The 25982-nt window shown below is 42.6% G+C and overlaps 1 protein-coding gene across 8 annotated transcripts in view; it reads left to right on the forward strand.

Annotated features, from left to right (window-relative positions):
• The first annotated feature begins 375 nt into the window (after window positions 1-375).
• The window catches only part of neo1a (neogenin 1a), a 170145-nt gene continuing 144538 nt past the window's right edge, over window positions 376-25982 (forward strand). For 4 of the 8 annotated variants that reach the window (XM_058046024.1, XM_058046021.1, XM_058046023.1 and 1 more), the window contains exon 1: window positions 377-967. In XM_058046024.1, the coding sequence (XP_057902007.1) occupies window positions 883-967 (85 nt within the window). In that variant the 5' untranslated portion in view covers window positions 377-882. Of the gene's footprint in view, window positions 968-25982 lie in introns of all 8 variants that reach the window. The other 4 variants (XM_058046027.1, XM_058046020.1, XM_058046025.1 and 1 more) reach the window with 2 other exon arrangements.

The raw sequence follows: 25982 nt of genomic DNA on the forward strand, positions 1-25982 counted from the left end.
AGTAGACTGTAAAGTACCAACTCAATGTTGTCAGTCATATAAATAACACAAATAGCCCATCTCTGCTTTTTTCGGTCAAATTAGCTCTAAGATTGATTTAAGTTCCAGACCCCTGATAGTTTTTTTGTATTAAAAAACCGACGATTGAAATTAAACACGCATTTCAAAAATAATGGAATTGATTGAGGTGCACCCCCGCCTGTAAAAAACAGCACGATAGAAATGACGAGACAATAATTCATTCATGAATTCTTCATATGCATGAGTAAGATGAAGGAAGGAGTACAAGGTGTTCGGATTGATATCCCAGACCACATTTTGGTGTTCGCCTGAACAGGCAGCCTGGATCCAAACTTCCGTGAGATTCCACGCCCGGTTTTCCGGGGAGCCAGTGAAGCTCCAGCCCTCCACCACCACGCTGCTCCCTCAAGTCCCGACCGTGAGCGGCGAGCTCGCCCCGGCCGAGATTCGTCTCTTTGCCTGGATGACATTTTCTTCTCTCAAGTAGCTGCTTCGTGGTTTATGCCGGTTGCGGACATTGGAGAGGACTAGTCGGAGTGTTGGGGCCTCCTCGCCCGCAAGCCTCGTCTTTACGCTGCGCCTCCGTGGCCATGGATTGATGGGTGTTTTTTTCCCCCCTGCGACCTCTGCCTCGACCAAGTTGAGAAAAGAGTGTGTTTAACCTGCGGCTCTCTCTTTTCAGCTAAATGTTTCTTCCGGGCTGTTTTTGAAGTACCTGGCACCGGATGAGCCTTCGCGGGTTGCCTCTTTGAACTTTTTTCCTTGTGCATTTTTCCACCACCGACGTGGGATTTGTGTGTGTAAGGATTTCTTTTAACGTCGGGATTCGTGAAGCCTGCAAAGATTTTTTAGTGAAAAGTGATGGCTGAGCGGGGAGCTCTGGGGCTCCTCTCGCTCCTCTCCTGTCTCACCTTTCTGTGCACGGCTGCAAAGCACGTCGACAAAGGTACACGTCTCACTCTTGTTCTCTCGTGTTGCTGCAGTGGGCACCGCAGAAGTGGTCAAACTTGAATTAGAACACACTCACATGAATTATGAAACACAAATCGCTTCTAAACTGACACGGAAGCTGGTGACGTTCCGTTCAGGTCATTTTTGTTGAGATGTTTACAGGTAGAATGAAAATGTAGTCTTCCAAATGCATCACTTTGAATGTGGAATGCGAGGCAAATAGTCACTAGTATTCACCACGAAGAGGCCGAGGCAGCCCCCATCAGTCCAGCAGACATCTCATTACCTGGGTGTCAATACATGTTTAGCTGATGGATAAACAGATTCCCAATTCATTAGCGTTTCGCCATCGGTGGAACTGGTGGTCTTCTATTGTGGGAAATGTCACTGCCCCCTTCTGCCCATTGGAAGGCATCAAGGGGTTATTGATTGCAGCCTTAGCTCAAGTCCCAGTTGGCAATCTGTTGCCAGTTTCAGCGTAATGACAGAAAATGCCTGCTTGGAGTTTACACACCTCATCTTAGCTGTGTTATGCAGTCATTCAAGCATGCGTTTGGAAAAAAGGGTCTATTCATCCTGGCCAATCGTCCCATGGTTGTGTGTGTGAATGTGAGAAAGGGCTGCCCATGTGTTTGGAAATGCCTGTTTTTGCTTCATCGAGAAGATTAGGCTGGGATTGACAGGGTTCTGCTTGTGCATGGAGCAGCATCTCTGCATTGGTACAAGTGAGACATCGAGGAGAGAGGGTGTGTGGAGAAAAGCCCCTCCTTGGTTGTGCAGGAGATCCTTACAAAAGAGGGAGTTGGGGGTAGGGTGAAACAGGCTGACTGTCTGGAAAGTAATAAAACCAGGAGATTAAGGGGACCAGGGAGTTGCTTTGGGAGGTTTGATTGATTCCAGAGAATTGGGCGGAGACCCACACGCAGAGACGGAGTCTCAAATTCCAATTATGGGGTACCCCTTTGAAAATATCTGTTTATTCAAAACACGTTTATTTGTGGTTCTTACCATGACCACAAATTCTGCAGTCAAAGTTGTCCAAGTCCCTTTTGGGCCTTGGACAGACTCAACGGACGACCTACTCTTTAATTCAGGTTTTGCATATTTCTTGAAGCTTAGCTGAAACTCCTCAGTCTGCAGTGCCCTAAAAGTTGTTGTGAAATTCCACTAAAAGTTTGTAAACAAGTTGCTGCTGGCAGTGTAAAATCCACTTAGGCCCTATCTTATCTCTGTAATCCTGCTGGGACTGGGTTGTGTGCTGATTGTCTCCCAGTGGACAATGCAAATAACCTGCTGAAATGTGTAAACATTTGGCCACCGTCTTTGCTTTTATGCAAGCATTCTGCACAAGGATTTATCCTCACAGACCACCTTAGATGAAACACTGGCTAGACTTCTAAAACAACCGTTTTTCATTGGCAGTCTTCTGTCTTTCCCAAACTCTACAGTCCACTTTTTTTGGAGTAAAACCACGTAATGATCAAGCATGCACATATTTTTTGGAAAAGATAAGTATGTGTGGTTCGCAAGCAGGCCACACAGCTAGGAGACCCAGGTTTGATTCCCCGCTCGGGCATCTCTATGTGGAGTTTGCATGGTCTCCCTGTGCACGAGTGGGTTTTCTCCCGGTACTCCGGTTTCCTCCCACATTCCAAAAACATGCTAGGTTAATTGGCCACTCCAAATTGTCCATAGGTATGAATGTGAGTGTGAATGGTTGTTTGTCTATATGTGCCCTGTGATTGGCTGGGCACCAGTCCAGGGTGTACCCCTCCTCTTGCCCAAAGACAGCTGGGATAGGCTCCAGCACCGAACCTTGTGCGGATAAGCGGTATAGAAAATGAGTGACTGAAAAGTATGTGTCATGAAGGGAAAAGAAAAGAGGCTGTTGTGCTACATTTATGATTGTGTCCTGTGGTGTTTTTATAATTATATACGGTATATGTTAATGTTATGACAATACACGGTGCATTGTCAGAATCAGAATCAGAAAAGGTTTATTGCCATGTATGATCAAACACATACTAGGAATTTGTTTTGGTGTAGTAGGTGCATACACATCTATTAAAAAAGAATGAGAATACAAAATATGAAATACAAAATATGAAAATACAAAATATACAGAATAACAGTATAAAGTTGTCGGTGAATACACGGTGAAATGGCTCTTTGCAACTAAAATACCAGACATTGCGTGTAAGTACTTTATTTACTCACGCATGTGCGACTAGGTAAAAGTACGCGTTGAGTTATCAAGGGATGCACTTTGTCCCTTATTACCGTGAGTATGAAAAATAATGTGTAAAATGTAGAGAATTGATGACACCTTGTCACAGTGGAAGTCCATCTATCGCCCTATGAAATTTGTTAATATACTTTTTCTGATACAATTAATTTTCTTTCATTTGACACTTATTTGATCACTACTGATTGTGTGTTTACTTGTGTTTATGAGGACATGCCGCTATGAATGAGTGGTAGTCCCCCACGCCAAAGTTCTTATTTCTCCCCTACTGCCTCTTTGCAGGCAGCTCTTGGCTACACAGCAAGAGTTGTTCATCTGTAACTCTCAGGAACCACATCTCTGATTTGGTCTTGAGTGTAAAATGTTCTCTGTTGGTCATTGACTGTTGGTCAGATGGTCATTGGACGCTGTTGAGTACCTGCCACCACACCAAGAAATTCAACCTGAAGAAAGCAGCCACGGCCTTCTTCTACTACTGTAATTAGTATGCATGTTGTATAGCTCACTCACTTGGATCATCTTACTACTAATATGGCAGAGCTAATATGGCTACTCAACTAAATAATGAAGACTGTTTCAAAAATGTAAGGGCCCAAGGGGACATACACTGTGCCATTACTTGACAGGGTAACCACATTTTAATGCTTTTATGTTATGGCTTTCAACCATAGCATTCCACAAACATTTAACTACAGCGCTATAATAACATACACCACAGCAGTATTTCAAGTAAATGTGCTTCATGAATAAACCCGACCTCACATAAAAAATGGATTAACTAAAAATAAGTTGCATCACAGTATTTTAAGTAATTTAAAAGTGTATCGTATCAATGACACGGTTTTTAATTTGGTCATCATAAACCACCTCATTTACAGCGGCCAGCGTGCGGCCAGCGTGCGGCCAGTCCTTCATCATCTTTGCATCGGTGATAGCTTTTTCTACAGCTATAGTTGCTTTTTGTTGTGTAGAGCAGGGCTGACGGAGAATAACCTCCCAGCACCCATCTTCTCCAAATTCAAGCAGTTGAAATCATTTGTACTGTTAGTAAATGTTTAAGTGTCTGCTGATTATATAATTGCATCATTTGGAGAAAAGTTAGATTGACCTATAAATTAATATTTAATAACTCAAAAACCAAAACGATACAAACAACCATTTTAACGACACAAACCTGCACAAACCTTTGAGACTGTTTTACCAAAGTTTTGCTTGGGTTGTCATCTTTACACAGGTGGGGATGGACATTGTCAAAGTTTTGATGTTTCGTCTGAAAGTGCCTCCACAGGTCACCGTGAATTCCGGACTATTGAGCGCCCCTGAATGTCAGCTGCACTCACCTTGCTAGTATTAAGGATAAACTTACAGGAATGTCTGTGTAATTCATGTAAACTTACCTGGTGTGTTTACTTTGTTGCCAACAAGTTCCCATGCCGCTGCCTATCCCTTTCACGATATGAAAGTTGAACATTTTCGGCTCATACTCAAGCACAACATTCGGCACGCACGTATCTCGCTTGACGCTTGGCTGGACGTTGACTCCTGATAATCGCTGCGTCGTGCAAGTTGCATTGAAAATTATTAGACTAGAGGTGATGTCGCCCCCATGTGTAGCAGCCATAAATCTTGTAATCCCACCTACAGTTCGTGTTCCTAGCGTGTGGGATTCAAGCATGGTTCAAAGTAGGGCTGGGCGATATGGACCAAAACTCGTATCTCAATATATTTAGGTTGAATATTGATATACATTATATATCCCGATATTGTTTCCATAAAATGATCTCCGGTCGCTCGGTGTAACGAAGGGATGCTCAAAGCTAACAGCTGCTACCGAATGTAAACAATGGAGCAAGCAGTAAGCTACAAACGTAACAAAATGAACACTCACAGCTGCACACTTGCTTAAGGGGCCGGTATGCACCATTAAACACTAAAAATACTGCAAAAGATACACAGTTGCCATAACTAGCTTGCACTGGGGCGGCGCCATCTTGAAACATGAGACCTCCGCATCAAATCCAGTCTATATTGATATGAACGGTATGCTTGTTTTTGATAGCTTGCTTCAAAAGAAATATTGATATATTGGTATATCGCCCAGCCCTAGTTCAAAGCGTGTCAAAAAAGCAGTGCCTCATAGTCCGGAAATTATGGCATATTCATCGTGAGGAGAAGAAACGTTTGTGTGGGGAAGTATTTACCCCGCAGACCTCTCCATCGTGGCACAAAATCATGCTAAACCCTGAACAACCCCCTCCTGACCTAAACAGGTTGACATGTCATCATTTTCATTCATTTATCTCATCCCGTCTGGATTCAATCCGGTACAGTGTGGATGGGACTTTTTTCCCTACCCGCCAAAAAAAGTGTGGACAGGGCCTTTGTCTGTTGTTTTAAATCATATGTTTTTAAATCTGTGTCATTTCACACAATTTTAGAATGTTTCTGTCGTTGCTAAAATAGCAGAATCATCTTGAATCGTCACACAGAGACACCTGCTGCCTACCATATTGACTGCATAGCTTAGTGATTATTTATTTAGGGGCTCAGAGTGGGCATAAAGTCCTAATGACCTCCATCTAGAGAGTTGGATAATTGTGCACTTGGCCAAGTGTTTGATTCATCTGCCTCAGTAATGAACTCCCCTCCCCTCATTGGAAGTTCTTTTGGTCCGCTATAAGCAATTGGAGGCCCGATGTGATGCAGCTCAGTGCTACTGATGTAAAGGGGGGGGGGGGGTAATGATCTTGCCACTTTATTAACCTAGTGACAACTTGATCGGGCTGCCACTATTGTAGCTAGAAAGTCTTTGCACAGGGGTCTTAAAAGAATCAAAATGGCAGCAGTTATTGAAATCATCTACACTAACTGTCACAGTTTATCCTGTGTAATTGGCAAAGTGCAACATGGATCAATACGTCCTGAACAGATGGCCTCGCTCCGAGTTGGGGTTCACCCAAATTCAGTTTGGGTTGGCCTATTGTGGCGCTGTAAGAAGACCCCCCGGCCTTTATTTCATCTAACAGGGCTCGACTGTTGGCTCATTTGTCGTAAATGAATCTTGTTAAAAACATTGCACTGCAGTGTTTATGTACATGTTGTGCAGTCAGCTTCAACCAAGGCCTCCATTATTTGCACAGTAAAAATAATAGACCTTTCACAATTTCACACGGTCCCATTTCTCTGCATAGCACAATTTGCGTGCATCAGCTGTTAGCTCGTGTGTGGAGTTTCGGAATGCTTGCACACTCATTTGACGCTACATGAACTCTCTTGCTGCAGTTTAAACTCCTCAATTTTTCCTTGTTTATTGATTGTGTTACTGCTTGCTGTTTAAAAGAAATCATGTAATAGCCCCCAGTGTATTTGCCATGCAGACTGGATTGCTTAGAAAGAATAACAAGGTCCATAGCTGTTCATGGACTCATCGTGCTGCTCCTCTGGTAAAGTGGTCCTTTTTGAAGCAGCTGGTCATACTATTGTGCAGTGAAACTAATTCCACTCATGTAGTATTTTAGATATGTTGCTTGTGTTCAAATATATATTTAAATATATTTGTTATTTACCATCCATCCATCCATCCATTTTCCTCCGCTTATCCGGGTCCGGGTCGCGGGTGCAGCAGTCTGAGTAGGGAAGCCCAGACTTCCCTGTCCTCGGCCATCTCCTCCAGCTCCACCGGGAGGACACCAAGGTGTTCCCAGGCCAGCTGTGAGACATAATCCCCCCAGCATGTCCTAGGTCTGCCCCGGGGACTTATCCCGGCTGGGCATGCCTGGAACACCTCACCAGGGACCCTTATGCTTGCCCCCGTAGGTGGTGGGTCTACGAGGGGGAGATTGGGTGAAGGCCCAACCACCAGGCGCTCGCCTGCAAGCCCCTCCCCCGGGCCTGGCTCCAGGGTATCCCCAGTATCCCACATCCGGGCGACGTGCGGTTCCTCCTCTTTGTTGTCATCATAAGGGTGTTCTGAATCACTCTTGGTCTTTTACCCTTTTATTTACCAGCTGGCCTTTTTGTCACTTTAAAATGTGCCTTATTTATTGGCATTTATTGGTCCAGCAGATCCATCAGTTAAGGTACTAAAAGGACATTGGTACACAAGGGACACAGGATCAGACTTGAACAGTAAATTTCGTGCGGCTTCTCATTGATGATTTAGTGCACCTCTGGCTATTTATATTTGGTGAAAGACGGTCTTACATCATTTGTACTGAAGGCTCTTCTAGTCCACTTCTGTGTCTTCTTTATGTGTTTGCTCTTTTAAGTCCAAACGGAAAAGCCGGCACTTTGGGGAAAAAAATACATAAGTTGAGGTCTGTCAAGATGTTATAAATCTTTTGGAGGTCTACTTCTTTTAGACTTGATTGTAACCTGAGGGATGCCACATTTTTCACATTCTTGTTAATATAATGTATATTGGGAGTGTTCATTTTCTTTTGTTTTTTTCTTGTGTTCTGTGTTGTTGTGGCCTGCTGCATGTTAGTAATGGTGAATCTAAATGGCCCGTGGGAGAGAAGAGGGGACCTTGGAGCTGATGTACAAGCAAGACTATATACGTATAAGTAAGAGTCTATATTGTTATTCTGGCTCTTTCCAGCTGTCTACTTCAGCTTATGTGGTGCTTTTATAAACACAGTATGTCACGCTTTTTTGTTTGAAGCATCATTTTACGTCACAATCCAGTCGGTGGGAGAGGTTCAATGTTTTTCTTCCATGTCTGCTGAGATTTGTTGAAGAATATGTTTGCACTGGGTGTAGGAATGAGCAAAATAACGGATTAGTTGATTATTTCATTATTGGGAATGCCTAGTTCTGGGTGGTGCAGTCTGCATACAGGCCAACCACATTTGCGTGTCCGTATTTCTGTAACAGTGTTTCCATTTGCTGAGAGTCTCTAGTCTGCGTTCACATGCTCATATTTTTTTGTCAGTTCCATCGTAACACCAACAGGACTGTTCGTCTGCAGCTTGACATTGTTCTCTTATGTGAAACTCAAAAAAATAAAAATCTTCTCATCTTTCCATTGGGAACTGGAAATGCAATTAAGGTCATTTATAGTTAATGTAATAGTGAGGTGGTGAGATCCTGTATTGGCAACCGCTGAGGTCACAAATTGTAGGAGCCTAACTGATTAATAACCTTTACTTGATTGCACCATACCTGCTGGAGCGCCAGCATCCTGCCTCTCTCAGACATGAATTTATTCACCGCTGTCTTTTTGGAGGACATCCAGGATGTGATGAATTAACCTGAAATTCTTCTCAATGGTGCAGCTCGTGATGTAGTGCAGTTGTAAATTAGCTTGCGCTTCAAAGTGTTGTGCAAGATTCAAACAGCATTTCCAATAGAATGATTAGGTGAACTAATTGATTCTGTATCCATCAAAAGCGCCATTTCCAGTCCTTTGTCAGCTCATCTGGTCTGCAGGTTGTGTGTATGGGATAGATTGCGCACACTCATATGGTACAGTATCTTTTGACCGTGTTACACAGAGCACTTCCCAGGCTTCAGTCAGTCAAAGGATCTGTTCATATGCTGTAAGGGTGTGGAGGCTCTCAGTCACAGAGAGGCGATTGTGAACGCTGCTTCATCCAGCCGGCTGCCATCGTCTTGTGCCCGGCCTGTGGCTCCTGGCAGCTTTAGACGTGGCTGGCTGTTTTATACAAGCATCGGTCCCACATCTGGGGTTGAACAGATGCTGTACTATCAACAAATTCCACATATTTCTAGTTTTAATTCAGGAGAAATAAGACTTAGAGATTTGCAGTCCCGATGTCCTTTGGTTTCTCTGCTAATCTTTTATTTGGTGGAGAAATGTCTTTCAAATGTCTTGATAAGTGTGCTATTGCATTTTATTATAAATGTCTTTATTTAGACAGAGGACAAATTACAGGTCAGAGTTTGAGAATAATTTGATGTTTGGTGGTCAAGTGGTTTGGGGTTAGTGTGTCAAGAACTTTGATTTCTAAATCTGTGCATAGAAAATACTACTGTGGCATATTTCCACATTGTGGTTTTAGGTTTGCCTCTTATGTACTCCTTTAATACAAGTGACTGCTTATCGAGAGTCAGAATTAAGCTGTTAGTTTTTTATTTACCTCATTCCTCCACAACCGCATTGTTTTACCAGACACAATCTGTTTTGATGTAGTAAATAATTTGGAAAGTCAGCTGTACATATCTTGGTTAGTGTACAATTTGGTGCTCATCTTGTCACATTTTTAATACATTACCTGTTTGTAACACACAATATTCTTATCACAAAACATCTCCGCAGCTACAATGCTTTGCAATTATGTCATAAGTCTCTGCTTTTCTGATGTACCTACACTGGAGCCAAATTGCCAGCATTCTGACAAAGTGACAAACACTATTGGATCCAAGAAATCACATGGTTACTTATATGCATTTCATATTGTTAAAAAACCGTGGGGAGACCAGCCATTTTGTTTGGTCTAGACTAGAGACACTGAGGAAAAGACAGGAAGCAGAACTGGAGGTAGCAGAGATGAGGATGCTGCGGTTCTCATTGGGACTGACCAGGATGGATAGGATCAGGAAGGAGTACATCAGAGGGACATTACATGTTAGAGGCCTTGGAGATAAAGTCGGTTATCGGCCAGACTGAGATGGTTGGGACATGTCCAGAGGAGAGATAGTGAATATATTGGTAGAAGGACGCTGCCAGGTAGGAGGCGTAGAGGAGGTCGATGGATGTAGTGAAGGAGGACATGAGGGCAGTCGGTGTGAGAGAGACAGATGCGGAAGACATGGTTGGATGGAGGTGATTGATGTGGCGACCCCTGAAGGGGAAAGCCCAAAGAGAAGGAAGAAGGCATTTCTCCATGGCATCGATTCAGTGTGCACGGCAACATCCTGGATTTAGTTGAACCTCAGAGTTCAACTTTTAAGAGTTTGGATTGTTGCATTTAGACCAACTGTAGCTCTGAAGCGGTGATGTGTATGTCAACTTGTTTCTCAGATACTCTCATAGGCCCGTCAGGTTTCCTTTGGCCTCACCCCTGCTGTTCTAGTGGTAGTAACCCTTGTTTCTGCAGCTAGATTGGAGCTGAAACAGCTCTTTGAGCAGTGCACTGTTGTATAGAGGCTTCTTTGTGCTACTGGGAGCACCCCTTTGGCTCCGGCTCCGCTGACTTCAGTGACTTCTCACCATGTTATTAGAGCTCGACTCTGAGCTCCTCTAAAGCTGACAAAGGTCGACAGGCAGCTGAAAATTTTGAAATTAGTGCAGTACTTTTTTTCATTACAGTGCCATGATGTCACAGAATTGGCCGACTCTTTTTATTCTGCTTTTGTGGCTCTTTCCAGCTGGATAAATGAGTCCTTCAGTAGCACTTTGAAACACAATGCCATTTATTTTGTGTTCAAATGTTAGTGTGAAGCAAACCCTGAGCCAGGCCAACATTCATTCAACAGGATGCTGTTTCTAATGTGGCTGTTAGTCACTGACCTTTTGAAAAGACCATCATCTGCATGACAAGTTTTTAATGTGTGATAAAAGGCAAGTTTTGAAGAGTGTTGTTAGATCTAAGTTTTAGAAGTTATCACGGGCGCATCAGCAAATTACAAACTGTGACATTTCAGACCTCAATCTTTTTGTGATGGTGGGCGCAGGGAGCGAGGCAGGATCTAAAAGATATTATTGTCTAATTTGCATAATTGGCCATGTACTGTAAATTAGTAGATTTTAGATTTCAGCTTTTTGTAGTTAGAGTGTGCCTTTTGTTCTTTTTTATTTCTACAATGTGCACAAATGTAAAAACAATGAAGCTGCAGTTAGCAAATGGCAACGCAAACTAGGGCTCTATCGACTAGCACTATTACTATGCATGGCTGAAGGCTGGCGTGATCATGGAGATGTTCTGCACACTTCCACACCTCGTCTTTCACAGCGGTGGTAATGCACACTCCCCACGTTTGTGGCGGTGCCATGCATGTCTGGATATGCGCTCCTGTGGCCAATACTTTCACGATGGGTTGTACTGTATTGTTACTGTATATGTTTACATAGTACATGCATGGTGCAACAAACACTTTCTGGAATCTGGAGTGGTGTTACGCTGCATCCCTCAACCTAATGAGTTGTGCCATTTGTGGTGGTTTGCATTTTTATTAATGACAGATGAATAAATGAATATATGGGAAACACTGCATTTGGATTCTGGACATTCAAGTTGCTGGTATCACTCATACTGTGTAGCGGTGTTCAAGTCTTTGTTTGATAAAGCTATTGACAAGCAACATCTGGGATGACACACTCTCTTGTGTGTCTAAATGCAGCCATGACCTTCCTCTAACTGATATGGAGGAGACAGAGCAGGACTAGCTTGGTAAAAGGGATAAGCAGATGGAGCAGAGCAGTCAGCTCCTAGAGGTGAGGGGGTTCACAAAAATAGATGGTGATGGAAAGCAGTTGCACTAAACCACACTTGGTTTCCTGTACGAGTGACACGCACACCTTGATTGTGCCTGCCCTGCTCCCCTGAACAGTGACAGGTCACTCACACACAGCATCAGCATGGCTGCAAAATGGATGGCAGCCAGCAGCGAGCACCTGCGGAGGAATAGCAGGCGAGCAGCATTCCATCACAGGACCCCGAGACACAGATGTCATATGAGACTCCGGGGACGTGTTTGGAGCGGGGGATGGGCGGAAGGGCCGGTGGCAGAGGTTTTGGCATGGTGGGTAGTAATGAAGTGGGATAGAGCCAGCTGCTACCAAGTGATTCTTAATGAGGTGCCCCATCAAGAACACAATTGGAGATGAACATTGATGACTGCAGTTTAACTTGTCTCTTCATTTACTCTCTCCTAATTGACTTTGGACTCTGTCATTGGCCTTTTGGATTTTACTTCCACTATGAATGCATTGATAAGTCATTTCATTAATTATGTATCTTTTTGATTTCCTATCGCTTTGAAGGGCATTTCCTATTTAGTTAGAAACTCATTGCGGGCCTCCTGTGTACAGTACATACAGTAAGGTGCAGTGCAGAGTGGACTAAATGGGCATTATTATCATATTCAGACTGTGTTGATGCTCATTTTTGAGTATAAAATATTCAGATATGTTTTATGAAGTCAAGTAAGGTTCAAGGGTGGGGTACAATTACAACAAAGGTAGCTCGCAGTTATTTTTAACTTTTACCTTACGGTTCTTTGCTGTCGATACAATAGTGCTGTTTCATACAGAAATTCGAATTTTGTTCACATCTGACTTAATCTCATTGAAATGAATGGAGCTGTCTCCCAGAGGCATGACTGTGTTGAAAGTTATTTTACATGCAGTCGTCCCACGCCGCTTTGGGGTTCAAATTTTGCAGTTTTTCAATAAATATCACACAGTTTCTTCACTGAATATGGCCCATAATTGCTTAAAACATAATGTTTGTTTGTCTATACATGCCCTGCGATTGGCCGGCGACCAGTCCAGGGTGCACCCCGCTTCTTGCCTGAAGACAGCTGGGATAGGCTCCAGCATGCCCGCGATCCTAGTGAGGATAAGTGGTAGAAAATGGATGGATGGATATGCATATAAGTGGTCTCTTCTCAATGTTTCTTTTCCCCCCCAAACTGGGTTTTGAGTTTTTCTTTGCCCGGATGGGGGTTCAGATCAGGAGATGTCTGTAGTTGCCTGCTTCTAAAGTCCTTTGAGACTCTTTTGGGATGAAGTGTCAGTAATGTTCGATGAGAGTCACAAACGCAAACACACAACTGGTTTTTATTCCAGGTTTGAATGATGTCACAAGAAGAACAATAATCCAGGATAAAAACACAGGTTACTGTTGCGGCCTTAACCCACTAAAGCTCAAATTTGAACAAACTATGTGTCTTTTTATGTCTACTTTGGGTAACACAAGGGCAAAGGCGTCTATTGGGGTGTCGAGAGTGCTCAAATAATGCTAAAAATCATATTAAGAAGGTAGTAAGCAGGTTTTCTATGACTATGAAAATATTTCATTTATAAATAAGGAAGTCTACTTTGTGGATATTCACATATGGTCTGGTCTGGAACCAATTAACCATAATGAACGTTCAGGATCATGATGAAAATACAACAATTAGCAAGTACATAAGCATGGTGTAACAATGTGAAAAATGTGTGCTGCTGTGCATGCTGCTAAGTTCTAGACCCCATTCCCTTCCTCTTTCCAGTCTAATACCTTCATTAGCATAGCAAATGCACCTGCATTTCACATGCCATGACATTTTATATTTCATGACACTTGCTGAATGAAGAACAGGCACACACACATGTGACGCACGCACACATAAACGCCCCCCCATACACACACACGTAAGCACATTAAAACTGAACAAGCTCCTAAAATATGTACTGCATTCTGTTTATGCCATATGCCATGCAATATTGTTGTGAAGTGCTCATCTAAATAAAAACAAGCTCAACGTGATCTAATTAAACAGGTGTGAAAAACAGCATCATTTTGCTTGGTTTTGGCAATCTTGTTAACATTGCTAAAATTAAGATGAAAGATGTCACGAGTTTCCGAGAGTTATATATATATATATATATATATATATATATATATATATATATATATATATATATATATATATATATATATATATATATATATATATATATATATAGGGCTCTGGTTTTATTAGCCACTGTTGGCCCGTGGGGGGCTTTTTGTTGCAGACTGACAGGGGACTTAATAATGAAGCTCTAACCCAATGAGCGCTGAATCAGTGGAGCCCCATTTGCCTCTTCTTTGTCCCTCACCTTCTCCCCCCACAGTGCCACTGCATTCCCAGCCTGGCGGGGCAGTGTTTCTGGGCCAGCGCTATGTCACGCATCCCTCTTGGCCCCAAACGACCACGGTGGCGGGGGGGCAGCAGGGGTTTAGGTACTCTCTGTGGGGCAATGTCTCAACACTTGGTCTATGGTCGAAATGAGAGAATTTGGTTGACCCCACAGTAGAGAGTCTTTTGGCTCTAAATTGAGCTCCCTATCTCTGTCCCTTCTCCTTTTTGCCATGTGGACTTCAAAGCAGAGGTGCGAATGGCTCCTCCCAGCTCAACACAGATCGAGGAGTGCTGAGAGAACAAAAATTGCATGCTAGACAGAGCTTGAGTGTGGATTTTATGGACGGTGTTTCTGCTTGTGCCACACATACCAGAGGTTCATGGGCAAGCTGCAGAAGCTTAGAGGTATCAAACACTTCTCTTGTGTAACTTAAGACTTGCCTGTAGTGGTTTCGACGAGGTGAAGAAGTAGTAGTAGTAGTAGTAGTAGTAACATAATTCTAGTATCTGTTAGCGCTCATGCATGCTTCAGTTCTGTGTTACATGAAGAATGAATGTGTTCAGGATACACAGATATAATTGATAGTGATCACCTTAGTCTTTGGTAAGACATTCCTAGTGCTACTTCAACACTACACAATATTTCTCCAGAAGACAACAACATGGCAATAAATGGTCTCCCATTCAAACATAATTAAATACATCTTATTATCAGTGATTTGTAGTATTCTTTTTTTGGTCAATGCAGCATCAGTCTTTAACAATATGAGTTCCTGAGAGGAAACAATTGAGTGAAATGCAGGAAGCCATTAGGAAGCCTGGGACTGCCGTCTCTCCCTGCTGAGTAAATAGTGCTTGGGCCTCCCCACATTTCTTGCACTCATGAATGAGCCTAGTACTTTGTAGAATAAAGACAGGAAATGGACTGTGCTCACACAGAAGCGTGCAGAATCTAAACCTAATTAACTTGACTGCTTTGGGTGATTTCTCTGACTTCTGTCAAAAAAAATGACTCAAAGGTGGAACCTCATAAGTCTGATCAAGAAATGGCAAATGGCTCAACTTGCTTATTTGTTTATTTCTAACAGTCTGATAGAAATTGCAAGTCAATGAGTCCAACATACAGAATACATTCCCTGCCTTGTTTACTTCTAACTAACCCATCTTGCCAGCAACATCCTCATTTTTCTGTATGGAATGCATGCGTGACTCACAGCCACACGGTGTTACTTACGTTGTCACCCGAGAAGCCCTGCGGGGAAAGTTGTTTTGTCCTTCAGAACAGACTGTAAGTGTATTTGAGTTGCCTGCGTTCTGTGCCGATTGGTGATGTAGTTGGGATTTGTATACTATCAGTCCGACTATAGTCACAAGCAAGACTCCATATGCGGGAGTGGGTTTGTGTCAAAGTAAGGTCCACTAAGGTCCAAGCACTCCTTCGCCCTTTGCAAACTTCAGCCAGCTGTGATCACGTGAAACAGTTTAGGAATAGCTTAGTTTTATTGTTGGGTCATGAGGCATCAGGCCCAAATGTTGTCCTTATTGTAATTGATCTTTGGTTAACTCCTAGATTAAGCAGAAACTAATCAGGTTAGTGCTGGGGATTTTTCCAGATTAATTCCAGGAGTCCAATCTGAGTGGGCTGGCCGGCCTCCCTGTATCAGCCAGAGCTGCCGCTTTACCTTGGATTATATACTAGCATATGAGGAGGAAATGAGATCAGAGGCGGAGATGAGTCCTGCTGGAAGGCCCCAGTTGGACAGAATGAGATGCACATATAGTATTGTCTCAGTCCCTTCTTTCAGATCAATTGATTTTGGTTGTTCTGCTAGTGAGAGGCAGAATGATCCTAAGGGAATGTGCTTTGGAGTTTGATGTTCTGTCACTGTGGCCATCATTTCCAATGTCAGCATTCTTGTCTCTAATGTTATGTGATGCATTCTAGTCGTTACCATTTAGCTCTTGTATGGAGCCCCCCCCCCCCCCCCCCCTTTGTTGCATTCCATTTAGCCTCTAGTGATATATTACATTTAATAGCAACGAGGCGGCACATATTCACACTGTGTCCACAGACTGTGAGGTTTCCCTTGTCCCAGCAGATTCAGAGACAACTAATTTATTGGTTGTTAAGTGATTTAGCATCTGTTTTTTTATAGGACCCTAGCGAACCACAACGGCTTCCCCCCTTGCCCATCGCCTTCCCTGCCTGTGGCGTCGGTGCTTGCTTTTGAATTTCAATCAGCCCTGGATGCATTGTTGTGTTTATGCGAGGGGGGTGGAGCACAGCCTATGTTGGGTGTAGTAGCTACTTGTAGGTGTCATTCAGAAATCCAGCGTGACCAATGGCTAGCTCATTGGAGGCCAGTTGGCGTTTTCTCATGGGGTACTAGACTTAAAGCTTTTTGCCCGCAGGTCGAACTCTGCCCTCCCTTCCCTTTTTGCAACCAGAACACTGGCTGGACAATCAATAACACCCTCCCTCTCCTTACTGCTCCTCCTTTGGTCAGCCGCTCCCTGCTCTCCACTTATCAACACCGTTTGATGTTGGCTTCATCATTCTCTGTCAACCCCGCCAACACTGCTGTGTGTAATTGTATTAGATTCGTCATGGTGGCGTAGTTATTTGGAGCACCCTCACCACTGTTGGGTTGGAGGTTTTCTCTTATTATATCTGCTTCCCCAGGTACTTGTTTCTCTCCCCCATAGGCTATTTATTTATTTCTTATAAACATACTTATTTGTTGTGAAACATACCAGTTGAGATTATTTTTCCAAAACTAAATTCATATTTTAGTGGGACAGGATAAGAAAAAGTAATCCCACATGTAAACATGCACTGGAAGTGAATATGTATGACTCAAAGCCACGCTTTGAGATAACTTGAAAAGATATGATGATATATTCTTGCAGTTGTGCCTGTTGATGAGCTGACCTGTAGAAGGCAGAAGTGATAAATGTTTAAAGATATAGAACCAGGCTGATCCAATCCGGTATCAGTATACAGTTTCTATCCCAGCTTATTTTGGGAAATTGACAATATCACATGCAGAGATTTGTCATACATGAGATTTGTCATACATCCATACATACATTTGTCATACATCCAATGTTGTTGAAGAATATCAACAAACCCAGTCAATAGGATGTGTTTCTACGAAGGACCTGCAGCCATCCTCCTCGTGCCGCACACACGCAAGTGCTGTGGCTGACTGTTGACGTCCACATTAAAGAGTCACCAACTTTTAGCACTACAGTAATCCCTTGTTCATCACAGTTAATTGGTTCCAGACCTGAAGTCAATTTTCACAAAATAGTATTTCTTCTTTATAAATTGAATATTTTTGTAATTATGGCATAGAGAACCCGTTTACGATCTTCTAAATATGTTTTTTTTTTAAAAACATGATTAGAGCTATGTAGGCATGAACTATAGTCACTTTTACATTTGTTACCCAATATCGGTGATATAATGAGAGAAAATAAGCAATTTAATGCTAAGAGTCCACTGGGTCGGCGCCAGTTCGCACCAAAGATTATGTGATTGTGTGGTTCGCTGTGGTGCCGAATTATGTTAGCTCGGCATGTTGCCATGTTGTCGTTAATTTGGCGCCACAGCAAGCCACGAGGCGCCAATCACATAATCTTTGGCGCGAACTGGCACCGACTGGTGCCGGCCCAGTGGACTCGTAAGCATAAGACAGTTTACTCCGTAGGGGAGCAGAATTGATGGTGGACAGGAAGTGATGTTGGGGTTTAGGGTAGAGTTTAACTTGTTGAGGTGTATGGCTGCAACAGCAACCCGTGTTATTGTTATTATTATGCCTGTTTAAACCTGCAATAAAAGCCACTTGTTCAAGTCTGGCGCTTCTGTGGTAGTCTCACTGAACAATTACCTACTGGCCAATGTAGAATACTACATTCACAAGTTGGTGGTCTTATTGGCTTAAACTCTATTTGTGTTTTAGATCATTTGGCTATTTTTATGCTTAAAAATCCTCTCCATTCTTACAGTATGGCGTCTGTAGCCCTGATGATATTAAAGCAAACAGAGCTCTGGTATCGGAATAGCTGTCTGCAGAATTCAGGAATTGGATCAGAAGTGAAAAACTGTGGATTGGTGCATCCATAAATACGGTGATTATTCTTCTAATGTGTGCATGTGTGAATCTGGACACGTAAATATGAATTTTGAGAATAAATGACAAATTGTAATGCTTACTAATTATCATCACTTGACCTTACACTAAAAAGCAAAACAATGGCAGTAAGAATATGATCTCATTGAATAATCCCTGCTTTACAATCCCTTCGTCTACTAATTCCGATCTTCTGTATCTTCTGTCTATCTGTGGTCACTGTATCTTTTGTGTATTTTTGTATCTTTTTGTTGGAGTGTGAGTGTTGCTCTGAGAGAGGAGCGACCTGCAAATGGGGAGACTTAAGAGGCACAGCCAGGGAATCTGTCTTTGTCGATTACACACGCGCTACAACCTTGACGGCCACATTAGATCTCTTTCTCCATACACCAAACTACCATTAATAATGTATACAGCTCTCTCGCTCTTTTGCTCCCCCTTTTCCATCCCCCCAGCATTGCCCCTCTAGGCGTCCTATCCCCTGTCACCTACTGTACCATCATCCTGTTGTGGTGTTTGCTCCTCCCCCTCACACACACACACACACACTTTCAGCTGAGTGACTGCTCGCCAGGAGCCATGGCAGGTGTGCATATATCATCATGGCAGCATCCACTCACGCCCAAATAGTCATCATCCGACATACGGATGCACCTGCCAGGAAAAAGGAGCCTTGTTGAATAGTTAAAAGTCTTTTGTTGCCGTTATCTGTGTTTGGATGAGGACATGGGCTTGTTTTGTCTCCCCTGACACAACCTTGCACTCGGTGACAAATGAATGACGAGTTCAGACGGGGTTGTGAGAATCAAAAGATGTCTACAAGCTATTGTGATGCCCCTGTGCATACACGGTGGGAAAAGCCTTGTTTTATTAATATTACTCCCTGTTTGATTGTCACTTTTAACTTTGCGTCTCTCATCTGATCAGACACCAAGTCCCTTTAATGTCTCAGAATGCCGTCTCTGTTGTGACCGAATTACAGTAAATTACAACATGACATTGTGTCCAAGATATATATATATATATAATGATTTTGATTATTGACGTGGAATAAATAACAAAAATATGGTGCTAAAATCCACACTCAGCCACAAATTAAAGCACTAAATTTGACTAGTTTCAAATATATTCCTCTTAAAGGTGCCCTAGCCTACATTTTTAAACTTTTCAGATTTATGTACAGTGATTTTCATATTTATGCCTTGTTCCAGACCCAAACATGCAATTCCACTGAAAAATGTCTGCAAAGTAGGATTCCTTATTATTTAGAGACCTTAGAACACCTGTTTACAAATTTGGAAATACAGTCTTTAACATTGGTAAAGTCCTGTAGACATGAAATAACACCCCTATGGCCGCTTTTACACTCATATTATATAGACATTAGACATAATAAGAGAAAATAAGATATAATAACATAAAATAGACTCACGCATGCATTGGGAGAGTTCTTTGCTGTTCTTTGGGTTCCAGTTTCTGCTCAGTTCTTCCTGCTGTATATTGTATCATCAATGTTACTGACACCTAGTGACCAGTGTAGAATACTACATGTCATTACAACATCTGTATGAAGGGGTTCTCTGAATGCCTTATTCGTATTTTGGTTTATTTAGCCATTTATATCCATGAAAATGTTTGATTTAGGCTACATGCTTAAATATGCAGATTTCTGACTAATAATAAAGACCATATTCAACTACAAAACAGTGATGATTTGTTCATTCACATATTTTAGAAATACTGCGAGAGTCGAGCTGTGAAATTTGAAGGGTGGTGTGTTTTCGGAGATGGAGGCTGTTGAATCTGAGTGCACAACCTTGAGATTTATGCAGTATTTTATTAAAAGAAACATACATAAATTAATATTCTGTTCATGCGTAAAATACCCAGGCACATAATAAATCACTCTTTGTCCCACCTTTTGAAATATGCGGACAGCATGTACGTATAACACTTTATAAATCTGACCTTCAAGAATCCGCATGCATAAGGAAAACAAATCTTACGAACGTCGGTTTCATGAAGTCGAACAATATTGATTACTAGACGTCTACTTAAAAATCTGAGGATGTGTTAGAACAAGGACACCGTCAGCACTTAAGTTCCTATCTAAAGTTGAGTCTCTGGCCGAGTTCTTCTAATGAGAGGTGTGAGGGAAATGTGCATGCACGTACATGTTGATTCATTCATTCACGCATGACAACTATGCAAGTGTACATGTGACATTGCTAACCACGTGTGTGGGTTGGCTGTGGATCATCTTCTCATGTACACTTCACATTAGAAATGCACTAATACCTTACTAATCCCTTCCCGTAAATGAAACTTTTTAAAAGAGCATGAGAGATGAGTGTATATGAAATCATTATTTGAATCTGCATTTCTACCATGTGATGATAAACTCTAATCTGACTAGTCAGCTATGTAAATAATGCAACATCATACTGGCCAATCAGTTTGACCTGTGAGCTAGTGGAAAAAATGCATGAATATACTCAAACATGGGGGTGGCTTGTAGTATATTTCCTTAAAACACCCCCCCCCCAAAAAATAACCCGACTTTCAGCTTGGTTAGCTTGACTCCACCTGTCACAGACTGTCACAGTCCAACTGGAGCAAAATGAGGTAAAAAAAAAAAATCAATGAAGTGTTGGGTTGGGAGGTGGTGTGACTCCCAGTTGACAGATTAAGGACAGGTTTGCCACACACTTAGGAGAAATTGTATTTTCTGTCCACTTCTGTAGGATTATCTTTATCTACACTTAACTGTCCATGTCATCTGCCGTGTTTATGTGTTCATTAATCTAGTTTCAAGCTGCTGCTGAGTGCTATGGCACCATTTACACTGACGTCAGGGCAGGCATGGCGCTATGGATAGAATTGTATGGTCGCATCCACGTTTTAGGATCTAACCTAAGCGTGTCTTTTATCATCAAAAATGAATGAAGGAGAAGAATGAAGCCAATCATTGTTTAACAATGACCATCTATAAGGGGCCATCCATAATTTTCAACATTTTCACACGAGTACAGAGTACTCTTTTGAGCAACCCCCCCTCAAAAAAGAGTACAATCCCAAATGAAAAATGTTGATAGGTCCATGACCAACTGACCCAATACAGCCAGGAAATTCGAACATGCCCAATAGTGTTCTCTGGCTGTATTTTGGGACTCTGGTCAATCAGTCACTGCCCATCAACATTGTACTGAACACAAACAAGATAAAAAATTATATCAAATGCCTCTTTTTTGTATTTTTCTTTCAAGAAAATACAAATGTATTACAAATTTGGTCTTTTTGTATTGTTCTTTTTCTATCAAATGATACATGTAGAAAAGTCCTGATGCAACAACTGTTTTCCACAGGAATTTTTAAACAAGGGAATACTTCTTGTATACACACATGATTACTCAAGGAGCAGAAGAGTTGCCCCTGGTTTCCAAAAGCCTGAGGAGATAAAATCTTCTTTGAAATGATGGACACAACCCTTGAACTCAACTCTATGCGAAGTACGCAATAAAGATGCCACAACTGTTTTGAAAAGGCTTAACAATCACACCTATAGTCTAGTCCAGGGGTGCTCATTAAGTCGATCGCGAGCTACCGGTCGATCGCGGAGGTGGTACTGGTCGATCGCTGGTCGATCGCGGCGTGACATTAAAAAAATATCATCCTCGCATCAATGCCGTCACTTGATTGATATACAGGGCAGCCATTCAGATGACAACTGAATGTTGCCCTTCGGGCGACCAATCAAATCAAACAACGTCTCTAAGTGCAGCAGAACTTACGATGTCAGCCTATCATCCATCCCCGTTACTTGATTGACATACAGGACAACCAGTCAGATGACAACTGAATTTTGACCTTTAGGTCACCGCTCATGCGTAAACAACGATGCAAAGTGCTAAGCTAGTCGGCGAATTGCGAGATTTTAAGCCCTCGCTAAAGTTTATGGTCACTAAAATGAGTGAAGGAGCTGGACCAAGTAAAAAGGCAAAAACTGGACCAAGTAAAAAGGCAAAAAACATATCACTTCCATACGGATATGGAATATTATACGGATATTATGATACGGATATTATCCATGACTGATAAACATTTGGAAGTGTGCTTGAGGCTGGCTATCAGCAGCTACTGTCCGGACTATGCATCCCTGGCTGGTTCAATTCAGTGCAAGTCATCAAAGTAAACTCAGGTAATTACAAAAAATGTTAATAGTTAATTATGTGTGTTTTGCAATATTGGCTCATTTGGTTATGTAAGGTACATCAACATACATTGTACGTACAAATAATCCTCAATACATTTGAAAATAAATAGATGTTTTGCATTTTTGTAGTGGGTAGATCATTTTGACTCGGTCATTTTAAAAGTAGCTCGCATGCTGAAAAAGTGTGAGCACCCCTGGTCTAGTCAGTGTATCACAGGAAGTGAAAATCACATTGATTGTTACTGCACTGTCCACAAAGTCAAATTCACCACCACAGAGTCATTCAGAAAATGGCGATCACAGCCAGGTCCATGCCCAAATATAGAAAATAAACACAGAGCTGGCGAATAGATTCAGGATGGTCGCTTTAGTTTTGATCTTCTCCATTTTCGCAACGGCACTTGGGAACAAATCCGCCCTGCTCGATTCCTTCGATTTGGAACCTTTCCAAGCCGCCTGGCCAGCCGCTACAGCGTCCTTCCGCTTTCTTTCCGAACGCACAAAGCAGTAAACATTGATGTATTGTTCGTATGCATTGCTCGGTGAGCGATGAATGGCAGTAATTCTCTTTTTGATGAACGAAAATAGGTAATCGAAATCACCGGGGTCAGCCATTGTCTGATTGTTGTGTTGGAATGCGAAGCACGCAGAGCCACGTGAAGTATCGCGTGGACTGGTACGCTCTCGCGCTAGCATACGACGACAGGGGACCAGTCTACTCGCGCTAAAATTTGACTGCGTCCCGCGGTTCGAACATACAGACATCGACATTTTCTGGTTTTCAAAAAAGCGTACGTTGATGTCTTAACCCCCTCACCCCTCGTACGGTTTGTACGCTCGTGAAAATGTTGAAAATTATGGATGGCCCCTAAGGAATTCAAGTGTTTATGTGTTGACAAAGACAGCTGAGGTATTTCAATCATGACTGGTGTGGTATGTGCGTATGTGTGTTATGAGTTATGATGCCATCCACTGTAGGGAGTTGTAACCACAAGCTGCACTGACAATTCCATGATAATGGCTTTTTGGGAGAGGGCAAATTAGTAGCAACAATCTGGCGGTCCAAATTAATTTCTGGCCGGCCGCCACAGGTATATGATATGTACTCTATGGGAAAAGCTGTTAAGAAGAATGCTTAAACACTGTGGAACATTTACAGTACGTAAGGGAGACAAAGTCAGGTCAAAGGTCAGATTTTCTGTGATGTACATGTATTACTCTTTTGAATGCATATTGTTTACTCTTTACTTAAGTGGCCCCACCAACAAACCGGAACTACTGTATGTTCCTAGTCACTGAAATCCAACCAGAACTCATGGGACAAGGGGGGGTCAGTCACCATTGATGCACTACATTGCTGATGAGGATGTCATACACTTGATGTCAAAACTATCACTTAGCTTAACTTCTTGTCAAGGCTGGGGTTATAAATGAGAACATGGCTGTTGGAGGTTTTGGGGGCTTTAGATATTAGTTGCAGTATCCAGTGGAATTTGTTTTCTTATTCCTTATGGGAATGCCCCCCCCCCTTACCCGAGGCTATCTGTCTTTCTGTCATCCTATTGATCCATCCAACGCTCATTAATATGGAGAAAAGGGCCCTACGCCGAAGAAGGGAAGCAAGCGGCTGGTGGCAGACATCGAGAAAGCGTGTAAACGCAATACAAGGAATAATCAAACCATAGCTGCTGTGTATTCTCAGAAGCTGGATATGTTCTCAGTGATATCCAGTGCAAAGGTTACAGAAGGCTTTTTCTGAAAGGAGATGGGGGTGCCATGAGATAAGATAGTGGTTAAACACGGCATTGAAGGGTTGCTGAGTTGCTGATGTTTGACCTTGCACAGTAAAACAACTTTGAGGAAAGAAATCAGATCCTGCCGTCATGTGGCCTCGCCGGGATGAATGTCAGCTTGCTATGGTGCATGACACTCACCTGTATTTCACTTAAACAGCAATGGCAGGGGTTTATGGTGAGTTGTTTGTTTTGAATTGTCTTGAAGTAAATGTGTCCAAAGTATCGTCTGGAGAATAGGCTTTTCTCTTTTGTTTCTCCTCCCATTCCACGATTTTCAATTTGAGCTTAATTTACATTCACATTGAATTTGTTGCATGCCATATGCTCCCAGACGTTGTCATGGGATACAGACCAGACTTATCATTCCCTTTTAGGAGGCAGCTGAGCACATTCAATTGTATTTGTTTTAAGTGATGAGATAAGAAGAAGCCCCTCCCCTGCGTAAATGTTTGATAAAAGTGAGATGTTAACGTCGTCCTTTGTCCTGTGTTGCATTTCTTTTTGGACTGTGCAAATAGCACAGTGTGCGAGGTGACCGGAATCTAATGTGTATGCATGTAATGTCACAATATTCCATGTTGTCATGCAACTATTAATCTGCATATCAAAATAAAAATGGATAGGCAGCCCCTATCTTGTACGTATCCACAGAAAAGTGTCACCACTTGTACTGTTGAAAGACTGGTGTGCAATTTACAGCGTGTTTACACGACACGCCCCCGATACTCTTGAGCTTTCCTTCAGTCTACACTGGTCTGGCAGGATGTGGCCATTCATGCCTGCCTGAAATTGTCAGTAATGTCAGAAATATTGTCCATTAATCAGCACTGCGCCTTGTCGAGTGACACAGGAAGCACAGAGGTCAGACCCGCCTTAAAATTACCATACCTCATCCTGGTAAAAGGCCCCTCGACACTCAGCCACAGGTCGCCATGGAGACCCAGGACAGGGAGTGTGTGGCGGGGGTTAGGGGTTGGAAAGCGGCACAGGCAACCATTAGCAGCCCATTTTCTTGTAATTAATGATGGTCCTCCTGGCTGGAAAGTAGGGCCATGAGAAAGGCAGACGCTCTCTAAGAGGAAGTGTCACTGGGGCAAGAAATACAGACTGGAATTGAGTTTTCTTTTGGGCGGAAAATGCTTGTAAAGCTACATTTTAACACGGGTGTCTGGTGAATGGGACAAAAGACACAAAGACCAAACGGTTTGAATCTGCCATTGCATGTACGCACACATGTGGCTCCTGTATACGTAGTCTGGCTCTCATTTAACACCTCTGACTGGTGTCTTTTTGTTCGTGCAAGAGATCACATGTCTAATCAAGTTCTAAACACTGTTCACGTTGCAGCTATGCAGCTCATATTATTGGCTTGGTGATCAAATCTGAGGTCTGTTCACCCATTGGGGATTTTCAGTCTGCCAACCATTCATGCAGCCACAGCCGCTTTGAAGCGCCGGCAGACCAAACTACTCTCCCCTCTCTCTCCGCAAGCAGACAAATCCTCTCCATCTTGCAAGCCCAAATGCGCATACACTCAGACATAAAAAGCCATTCTGTGGGTAAATAAAAATGCAAGAGCATGTCACGCAGATGCCCATGTTTGAGCATGCAGAAGTACCTAGACAACAACATAGCTCATTCATGGAATGAGAGCACGGAACAGTTGGTGGTCATGAGTGAGAACCGATCTGGATCTTCCGGGTTGCTTGCCTTCTTGCAGTGGGAAACAATGCTGACTCTTCCCCGTCACATACGTGTACATGTTCACTCTATGCCCCCCTCCCTTTTAAATCCGTATTAGATGCACACACAGGGAACTGCCTTAT

This window comes from Doryrhamphus excisus, chromosome 1 (genome assembly GCF_030265055.1).
Source record: "Doryrhamphus excisus isolate RoL2022-K1 chromosome 1, RoL_Dexc_1.0, whole genome shotgun sequence".
NCBI lineage: Eukaryota > Metazoa > Chordata > Actinopteri > Syngnathiformes > Syngnathidae > Doryrhamphus > Doryrhamphus excisus.